The sequence below is a fragment of the Miscanthus floridulus genome, chromosome 2, assembly GCF_019320115.1.
Source record: "Miscanthus floridulus cultivar M001 chromosome 2, ASM1932011v1, whole genome shotgun sequence".
NCBI classification, from domain to species: domain Eukaryota; kingdom Viridiplantae; phylum Streptophyta; class Magnoliopsida; order Poales; family Poaceae; genus Miscanthus; species Miscanthus floridulus.
In genome coordinates this window covers 119605584-119616191 of record NC_089581.1, presented here as the reverse complement: position 1 = coordinate 119616191, position 10608 = coordinate 119605584, and the positions used below count along the sequence as shown (strand labels likewise).

Sequence of the window (10608 nt, the reverse complement as noted above, 5' to 3'; positions counted from 1 at the left end):
ATAAAATAAATTACAGAAGTCCTCAGTAATCTACAAGACGAAATTATTAAGTTAATCCGTCATTAGCACATGTTTAATGTAGCACCACATTGTCAAAATCATGGACTGATTAGACTTAAAAAATTCGTCTCGCAAAGTAGTAACAATTTGTGCAATTAGTTATTTTTTTAGTCTATATTGTCCAAACATCCAATGTGATAAAAAGTAAACTTAGGGAGAGAAACTAAACAAGGCGTGAGTATTCTGATGCACCGGGTATTACTCATTACAATGCTGGTCTAACTCTTCATTAGTGGTCAAAGAGCGTGCCATGAAGTAGCTTGCCCAAGCTCTGAAGTCAGAATTCTGGCACATCCTGTGAGACCCATAGATCGAGAAGAGATTTTTTTTCAGAAATACGCATCTGGCAGAGAACACGCTGAGATCAGCTCTGGGCTTCTGGCACAATATTCACTGAAGTCGCATCGAGGTTTTCACCTACCGAGTCCAACGCTGAACAGTTTCAGAGCTCCATAACAATATTACGGCTTTAACCAAGCTCGAGGATTCTACCGTTTAGAATGGCCAGAGGTCGCCCCAAAGTGACCGACGGGCCTGAAAATGCAAAGTTGGGTTCTTGCTTCGGGTGACAACTACACGCTCAAATGCGCCTTCGGATGCGTCCCGTTTGGTGGAACGGCATACATCCATTTGTACTTGCCTCCCTCTTCGAATGGGGCTGTATATAATGCGGCCCCAACCTCCTCCAAGGTCAGCACGAATCGTTTGGTCGTCCTCCTCTGCTTCTTCACTTTCATGGAACAGACTTAATTCGTGTTCATCTGAAGCATATGGTACCAGACTGTCCCCACCATCGACAGGAACCTCTTCATCTTCCTCGCTTGGAAATTGATCGTCTGAGAAAAAACAGGAACCAGAAACATGATTATCAGAAACCACAAATACAAAGGGCTCGATGAATAATCATGAATAAATATTACCATAGTCAATGATAAGATCTTCTGGCTTTCTTTTGGCATGGCGTTCTTTAAGCTTCTCAAAGTTCAAGCCATCAAGTGGCCAAGCTTCCCTATTATACAGAAGGGAATCTTACTTAAATTCGAACATAAGCATGCAGGATCACATGGAAACTTAAACAAAATGTACTAGTACAAATGAATGTTTAGATCAAGAAATAATCTAGAAAATATGAACGTCAAGCTCTTACTCTGGCCGTTTGCCTCTTCTTAAAGCAACATAGCAAAATTTTTCATCCTCAAAACCACGTAAAGGCACACCTTTTGACCTCTGCAGCAAATATAAAGAGAAGGGAGATAAAGAAAACTAATGGCTACATAGTTCAATAGTCTTGTTAATAGGTCAAAATATTTTCAGATGCCTACACTAAGTTCAAAAAGGTACTCTGATGCTGTGCCCAAAAATGTAAAGCGCACATTTTAATACACCCTCTGGATCCTGCATCAGACACTACCACGACTCATACAGCTTAAAGCTGTGCGATCTTTGCTGGAGCATAAAAGCATATGCATGAACGTCTATATTATATGAAAAGCAAGCACGGAGCAACAGCAGCACATCTTTTATCTGTGGTGCATGGACCGTGATATTCTTTAACTCCTTTTAGTCACTCGGATCATGTAAGACAAATTGTTTCTCATACAAAGCATGACAAATAACCAAGAAAAAGATGACGACCTTGTAGGCACGTTGAGATGATGTCCTTTCCAATCTCTGGACAAAGTGGCAGTACTTGTCTGAATTCTCCAAAGGGCATCGACCATCATGAGGACACTGAGATGGAGATTGAAATTAGTAAAAACTCAGCCCTGGGGAAAAGACAACCCAAAACGCCCCGAAGGCCCTGCCTACACAGGGCATATGTCCAGGAGTAGCTAGGACATGTCTGCAGGTTACGTACATCCCTGGAACAGCAGGGGGCGAAGGGTGTTTTTCTCAATCCAGCCCCGGAAATTCACTCCCATAGGGAGTCGAACCCAGGCCACTAGGGTGATACTAAGGCACTAGAACCAATGTTTTCAGGTCATCTGGTCGAACCTAGTCGCCATGGGACCGACCAGGAGACTAATCACGATTAGTCGTCGACCAGGCCGATTAGTCGACCCTGGTCGTCCATCTAGACGTCACAGCACCTGAACAGCAGCACTGCTGCAGTAGCAAAATAACTAACATTTAGCAGATCATAGCAGCCACACAGCCAGCATATTACATAACCAAATTAGTTCAGTACAAATAAGCTAAAGTGTTCAACACAAAGTCACAAACATTGACATTCAATAGTCCCACATGTCCGCCCAGTTAAACAGGCCCAAAAACAGAGTAATCAAACTGGTCATCCCTGTCCGGACGACCAGCTTTCTGGTCGAGCTAATCGAGTCGGTCCTCCTAATCGAATACCAGGGACCGACCAGGAAGACTAATCGCGATTAATCGGACGACTTGAAAACATTGACTAGAACCACTAGGCTAGAGGCCCTTTCACGAAATTGAAAATAGTAGTATTGGAGAAATAAATAAAATGAGTATTTCTGCTTCCAACTTACAGGGGCAACCACAAAAGAACCATTTTTCAACGAGGCTTCTTGTGCAACAATGCTCTTCATGCTACTTGGAGGACGGCTTGAGGATTTTTCAATTTTGCGACACTTCTGGAGAACACAAAACTTATGTAAATAAACTGGTACATAACCAGGGAACACGTGAAAGATTTGTGTAGACACACTGAGTGAGTGGAGCATACTCTTTTTTCCATCCAAAGGATATAAGAGCGCATTTGGCTTATGATCTTTGCTCCTTGAGGTGTTCCAGGCTCTAATAAAACCTAAACATGCACATTATTTTCTTCAGATACAAGTAGCTGAAAAATTATCACTCACACATACACAACTATATTGAAAGCGGTGGAGGTTTGATTATACCAAAACATCGCTTGTCAGGTCCCAAAGCTGGCGCACTATTGTGATTCGGTCACTCAAAGAAGGAATCTCGCCAAGTGCATAAGACTGTAGGTTGAAGGAAGACAGTATATTCAATAAAGGTTGAAACATTAAGATCTCCAACCAAAAACAAATTGAATAAAAATGACCTGTTGATCTGAAGTAGTTCCACAAAGCAGTAAATATAACTTACTGATACTACAAGATCGTGGACTCGTTCATGTTTTTCTATTTTGCGGTTCAACTCTTGGATGCTGTCATAGCTGTGAATAAGTGGCAACCCCTTCAAATCTATAAACATTTGCCACATAAACAGTAATAATTAGCATTCATTCCAGAATTCACAAATTAAAAAAATATGAATACAGCAACTAACACTTAAGTGTATGACACTGAAGTAGCACCATGCTCATGTAAGACAAAAAATAATAATGAACTTTTCCAGATAAAAGTGCAAGACTCAGATTTACATTGTGGAGTTTATATAACTTTATGGTGCACGGTCAGTGGCTGTGTTATGATTTGCATTATTTACAGTCAGCCTAAAATTCCTACATGCTTGCAAGCTGCAACACATATACCACTTTGTGCCACTTGAGCGTCAGCCAATCAATTGGACAATTGAATATGAATCCCAGCAAGTAAGCAAAAGTGAGAGCTAAGCTTACTGTCAAGGAGACTCTGCCCTGCTCTTTGCATTTCCTTGGAAGGCTCGACCAGGTTAACCCTCTCTATAGATTTTGGCCACACTGCCCTCATTGCCCTGCATTCTCATAGACATATTAAGCCTGTGTAAAAAAACCCAGCCATAACTGATGTAAATCAGGATTCAGGACATCCTTACCAAAGGGCTGAGCTTGGCCCGGCACCAAAATCCAACACCTTGGCAGGCGCAAATTCTGGCAACCTCCGCCTAACCTGCAAAGCCCACGAACCAGTCCATGAACGTGCTACATTAAATAAATTCAGCTCATCAAGGACGACAACAGCAGTTAGGTCTGATGGTTGCAACCTCTCGCAGTACGCGGTGGCACGCGGCGTAGATGGCTGGCATGCGTGACGCGACGTAGGCAACTGTCTCGTCCTCGCGGTACCGGAGGCCGATATCGCCGTAGGCCGACCGCACCTTCCAGCGCGCCGCCCGCTGCTCGGCGCCCGACGGCGCGTTGGGGTCGTCGAGGAGCGCGCTGCGGGTGGCGGCCGCGGCGAGCTCGGCGCCGGTGCCTTTGGCGCGGTCGAAGGACGCCGAGAGCAGCAGCACCTTGCGGTTCATGTGCGCCTTGTCCTGGTCTGCTTGAGCGAAAGGGGGTTAGCAGGGGAGGCAATCAGTCGAGCAGGTGGTGCGCGGGGCGCGTCTATCGGTTACCGCAGAGGTAGTGCTTGATGGCGCGGCGGAGGGAGAGGGGGACGAGGTGGATGCCCTGGGACTGCTTCGCCGCCGTGCGGAGCGTCTCAGGAGTCAGCAGCCGTGGCGCCGTCTCCGGCAGGAGCGCGGCCGCCATGTCTCGTCTCGCGGCGGCGCTAGGACCGTGACCCGTGAGTGGCACAGGGTTCAGGAAGGGACGCAGTCGGCAGTCGCACAGACCGTGCTGCCAAAGGGTTAGCACGGCTCGGACGCGGCTCGGATCGAGGAGGCGAACCGTCCGATCGGACATGGGTGGCGCAAGATCAAGGTGAGCATGAGAGGTGGCATTCTTACATAAGAACCCCTTTTCTGTGGCTGTGTTACAAGTGAAAACTGAGGCCTCAGGCCCTCAGCAAAGCAAAAGTGTGTCGTGTCGACCATCTCAATTCTCAACTCTCACGGTCGTATTTTGGGGCAGTTTTCATGCTTTGTTCCAGATCAAGGTGACGATCTCAACTCCGACGGTAGTATTTTGGCGTAAGCATCGAGAATTGCCATCCAGGTGCGCTAATCTGGCTTGCTCAGGAAAGCAAGGCGAAATCGAGCGGAGTTACCTAGGATATGAGGTAGCCTTGTCTCCCGTCCGGACCCATTTGGCAAGGCTCCTCCTGACTTCGGCTCTGGCTCTTGCAGAAAATTCCTGCCAAACGTTTTTCTGGAGAAGTCGTTTTTCAGTAAAAAACAGAAGAGCCGAAGCCGTTCAGCTCCTCTAGAAAAGCCATTTAAGAAGAGCCGTGCCAAGCACCTCCTTAGCCTCTTTTATAAATTTGTACCTGTAGTCACTATAAGGTGTTGTTTGGTTCAGTGCTGGCAAGGGCAAGCGGTGGTACATGTACACTGTAAAGGAGCACAACTTTTGTTTGGTTGCTAACCTACTTTACAGAGCCGAGAGGAGCGGGAGCGGAATCGCTTAAATCCCGAAGAGGAGCGGGATTGTCTTTCCACATGCCTGTATCTAATCCCGCGGTGATAGTATCTAATCCTGCAGTGATAGATTACAGCCCGACCGAACCAAACACAAAGTGATGGTAATAGATAACGCTGTGAACTAATTATACAGGCCTAAAATATCGAACCAAACAACAACTAAAATTCAGAAAGAGAGGCCAAGCATAGAAAATAAGAAAGAAGAGCTTCTCCTAACATATATTTCTAGATTCTCTGATTTTTTTATACGGAGGTAAACACTTTTTTGTAGAAAGCAAACGAGTACCTTTCACGGTTTTTACCAGCAAGAAGATATGGCCCTATTCGTTTCGCTGAAATTTAGTTTATGTTGATGCTTATGCTGATTTATTGTGAGAGAAAAACATTATCTGTTCGATGAAAAATACTGTTGAAGTAGTTTTTGAAGAATTCTCTTATTGCACTTTTTCAATACATTTCCGACTAATGTAGTTGACCATTCCATGTACTAGCGGCATACTTCCATGGTCCCACGACATCTCGGTGTACGCAAATTATGCATATAAGAATTTAGCCCATATAAAATTCAATAGTAATAATCAAGGAGAGCGTACCTATGATATGATCCGCCTTGTGTACAGTTTTGCAGGGTTTCTTTTCGTTCCCGGGTGCATGTGGTGCACCCTCAACCGTTCATGACGAATGACGCGTTGGCTAGTTGCGCTCTCAGATTTGGCAATGTTTGGTTGGTGATAGTTTTCAAGTCCAACTTTAGATAAATTGTGTCTGCCACAAAAAGTGTGGTGAGCAAAACCAAAACTACACTTGTAACAAAATTTAGCAAGAAAACAGATCCATGACATAGATCACGTAGGAATTTCGTAGGAATTTCGTAGAAATCAGTTTATTTTCATAGAAAAAATGTAGAAATAAGAAAAAAAAACTCTTGTGTTCCAAACATGCGGATGCCTGGCTTGTTTTCTTTACTTATATAGGGATTTCGCACGTTTTAACTGCAAATTGATATGGTGGCAAACTGATATGCCTAGAACCACAGGTAAAATGGTTGGAGAACATTCTGGTTTCATTTTCTTTAGAAAACATTAAGATCTGCCATTTTTTAAAAAGAAAACTCAAAACTTATATTTATCATTAAAAGCATAATACAAGCATTTAGGAAACAAGATCAACTTGATCGCAGCCACAGCAACAAGAAGAGAGTCAAGGCATTCACACAAAAGGAAAAGGCTGCCACAAAGCCACGACAAAAAACACCGTTGGTTCCCATGTGTGCACGCCGATAGAACATCACATGTTCTTTATAACGACAGCGGCAACACACACCTACATAAGTGTTAGCCCCAAAGTAAAATTTTATTCACATTGCAAGAAAAAAATTGAGACTACCACTCGTCACATATCTAATCACTTGTGGTCATGTCACTCTGTTTCAAGCCAAAAGAGAATGCACACACCAGTTTTTCTCCCTCACGCACCTTTGAAGATCAAAATCTTCCAATGGTACTTGCAAAGAGGTGTCATCCTAACCCAAGATAATCTAACCAAATGAAATTGGCAAGGTAGTAAACAATATTGTTTCTGTCACGAGAATGAAACGATACAGTGTTTTTAGATTACCGGTTTGCACGCCTGGTTTGGGCCAACGTTTACGCAGCCTAGGGTCTCCCTAGACCTCTCAATGTGTCCAATATGTTCGGTAGATGGCTAGATGGGCTTAGAAAAGACTTAAAACCTTTAGTTCTTTTGGGAGCGGCAACTATGTGTTGGTCCTTATGGCTCTGCAGAAATGCAGTTATATTTAAAAACAAACAACCTTCCTTTTTACGGATCATTTACTCAACTACGCAATGGCTCCGTACATAGTCCATCCTTCAGAAGCCTACTTCCTAGGAGGTGGTTGTAGCAGCCTCTCAATTCTTGGCGTAGGTGGCCAAAGAGTTTTTTACTCGGGTACATGGGTGGTGGTCTAGTCTACGGATTGAAAGTCATTAGGGTGCTCCGGTTTTGTTTTTTCTTTTCATTTCTTGCTTTGGGTTGTGTGTCTTTTTAGGCAGAGGTCGAGAGGATTTCAAGATATTGTATCACTTGATGTAACATTCTTGAAACTAATAAAGCTTCCTTTTTGAAAAAAGTTTTTCTCCCTCCCTCTTCTCCCAAGCGCTTTTCTCTCTACAATACACCCTTCAACATTCATTAGTACTTTTGCAAGCCACTATAAACATCCGCCGATCATTATTTTGTGTGACAGGAAATTGGACGCTTAGGTGAATGTTGAGACAACACGCTACCGTGGACCGTGGTGTGTCGGAAAAACCTAATCGGCTGACCCAGACTAAAGATGGCAACGTGTAGAAAAAAACCCGCATACCCGCAGGCACCCGACCCGGTGGACGCAGATACGGGCGTGAACTTGTGCCCGCGGGCATCGGTGTGGGTACAGAGTTGTGCCCAATGGGCATAGCTAGACGGGTAAGAAAATAGCATGCTCGCACCCGCAAACCCACACTGACATGTGGGGCTGCTGTAGAGGAGGTATTTATCTCCAGGTTCTAGGGTTTCCATCCCAAATTCTTCATCCCACCAGTGTCGCCGTCGCCCACGCGACTCACGCGAGTACGCGAACGCGGCCCGTGTAACACCCTCGGTGTTACGCCCTAAACCAACTACTAAATCATGTCACGAGCATCGTGTTTGTATAATAATGCATGTGATAGAAGGTGTTGATAAATTCTTGTAGCCTAAAATAATCAATAAAAATATTAAATCAATGTTGATACAATAGCTCATGTATATCAAGTAGGGTCTAAAACCAATTTTTATTAAGAAAAAATGCTATAGAACATATATGTGACACCTTAATAAAGTTTGAAGTACACACTTTGTAGAAGATAGTGCAACTTTTGTTTTAACAAGATAATAACGCTAGCTAATATTTGTAATAGCTTGGAAATCGAATTTGAAACAAATATCAGCCAAGACTTAGTCAATTTCCTAAGTCTGAAAAATAGAATGGCAAGGCTAGGTTTGGGGATTTATTATGAGAAAAATAGTTAGAAAATGGTGTCACATGTAATATCTTTTCGATAGCCTAATGTGTTCTTCGTGATGTAGCAAAGGTGGTTTAGTCTCAACTCGCATGGATTAGTTGCTACACACGCTTTAAAATTCATGCACGTCGTATGTCTCGGGCTGGCTGTCCCTGTGTGCGCGGTCACCTTGTGCGGGAACTCAGCATCGCCGTGCTTGGGTGCACCACGTGCACACGCAATGTCGCGCATTGGCTAGTCAAGGCCATCTCGGCTTGGCCGTGGCTCGGTTGTGCCTTGGCCGCTCTAGTCGCAGCACCTGCTACCGATCAGCCATGGGCCACGGTGCCCCGCTGCTGCTACCGCCCTACACGCTGCTCCCCTACCTAGCTCTGTGTTGCCGCTATTGCGCTGCCTCTGTCTCACACTGTTGAGCTGTTGTGACCCTTCCCCCATCACGTTGCGCATGTGGGCTTGCATCTCCTTCCCTGTCGCCATGCGCGATGCTCCGCCATTAATGGAGCTGTGGACGCATTCACGCCGCGCTACCCCACCGCCTTCACACGCATGTTTTGGCTTTGGCGCCAGAGCGCGTGTCACCCTAGTCACGTCGGTCGCGTCCCGCCAAGCCAACATCGCATCGAGTTCTAGTATTGTCGATATAATATCGTCGACAGTCCTCCAAGGGGTATTCCATGAAGGTAGATTGATCGGCAGAGATGCACGTAATCAAGAATAAGAAGGCAACAGAGACACAAAAGTTAGACAGGTTCGGGCCATCAGCACGACGTAATACCCTACTCCTATGGTCTGTTGGTTTGTATTGGCTATCGTATGATATTGCGTGTGTTTTGAGGGAGTCCTCTACCTGTCTTATATAGCTAGGGGGTAGGGTTACAAGTCGGTTAGATCTAGGAGATAACCGGTAAGCAATAACAGATTACAAGAATCATGGGATCGAACGTATCCTAATAGATCTCATAGCATCTTCAGTTTATCGCCCTTGATGCCTTGCGGTACACGCCGAGCAGTGCCGTGCATCGTAGGTCTTTGTCTTGTGGGCTGGACCGCCCCTGGCAGTGTAGTCCATGTAGTCTGCCGTGGGTATCCGAGGTCATACCCCCCACAGCTAGTCCCCGAGCTCCTTGTATTCGCTGTGCAACGCCGTCTTGAGCTTGTCCGAGTAGGTGTAAACAAAGCCGAGCAGTCAGACTCATAGTCCGACCACTCTAAATGAGTCGCCGAGTAGTTATGGACCGTCGCTGAGCAGAGTATCCCAAGTAAGGCTTGCTAGAAGGATGTAAGGAGCTCAAGTTCAAAATTAAAATTTTCCTCGTTGTGAACCAAGTGTGCCCACTTAGAGTCTGACCACGAGAAAGGGAGATAATCTTCTTCAACTTTGGGAGGCATGGAGTCTTCCAGATTAAAGAAAACACACTCACCGCAAGGTGAAGTGTGCCCACTTAGTCCCCGAGCCCGGCAGTAGGTGATGTGGTCACTTGGTGCCAGGGACTAGAAAGTAGAAGAAAGGCAGAGAACCAGCCGAGCAGGCAACCAGTCCCCGGGCTGAGCCCTGAAATGAAAAGTGCACATTCACCGCAAGGTGAAGTGTGCCCACTTAGCTCCTGAGCCTGACAGTAGGTGACGTGGTCACGTGGTGCCAGGGTCAGAAACAACAGTAACCAGAAGAAGTCCCCAGTGTGGTGAGAAACCGAGTCATAATGATGACGTAGTCCCCATACCACAAGTGGAAATCTCGAATAAATCAAGAAGTATCGATTACTCAAATCGTGGAGAAAAAAAACTAGAGTAATGGTTGTATAGTAGAAATTACTGAGCCTTGATGGTATTACGGAGAAGTCAGAGAATATTCAGTGTGCAGTACCAAGTTGCATCAAAGAATGGGCGATATGGGCCACAGTTGCGCGGAAGCCCAGGTAACGGCCCACCACGCCGCTTTAGGGAATTCGAAAGGGCGCAAACCAATATGGTGCGGTTTCCCAAAAACCCTTGAATGCGAAAAGTGGGTACGATTTCTTTATAACTTCGTCGCTGCACTCCGCACTCCCACCTTTGCCACTTCACCACTTCATCTTCCTCGTCAGCCTCGCGCTCCCCCATTCGCATTCACACGCGCTCTGCCGCTAGGGCTAAAAAGCTTGCGAAAAAGGCCAGTTCCGATCCAGATCTGAGGGATGGTGCCGAAGAGGGGAGGTGGTAACCCAAAGAAGGCAGCCGCTGGGGCGAGTCGTGACAAGAAATGTGTGCCGTCACTCATGGGGGAGACAGAGCTCAA

General features: G+C 45.6%; 1 protein-coding gene across 1 annotated transcript; it reads right to left on the bottom strand.

The window, feature by feature from the left end:
- Nucleotides 1-449: 449 nt before the first annotated feature.
- LOC136539490 (rsm22-cox11 tandem protein 2, mitochondrial-like) lies at nucleotides 450-4565 on the bottom strand. Its single transcript, XM_066531455.1, has 12 exons — nucleotides 4321-4565; nucleotides 3967-4244; nucleotides 3799-3872; nucleotides 3623-3717; nucleotides 3148-3245; nucleotides 2937-3020; nucleotides 2759-2839; nucleotides 2562-2666; nucleotides 1696-1791; nucleotides 1208-1287; nucleotides 981-1069; nucleotides 450-896 (listed from the first exon to the last, which is right to left on the bottom strand). Exons 1-12 carry the CDS (start codon nucleotides 4454-4456, stop codon nucleotides 556-558), a joined length of 1557 nt encoding a protein of 518 aa, XP_066387552.1. The 5' UTR covers nucleotides 4457-4565; the 3' UTR covers nucleotides 450-555.
- Nucleotides 4566-10608: the final 6043 nt, after the last annotated feature.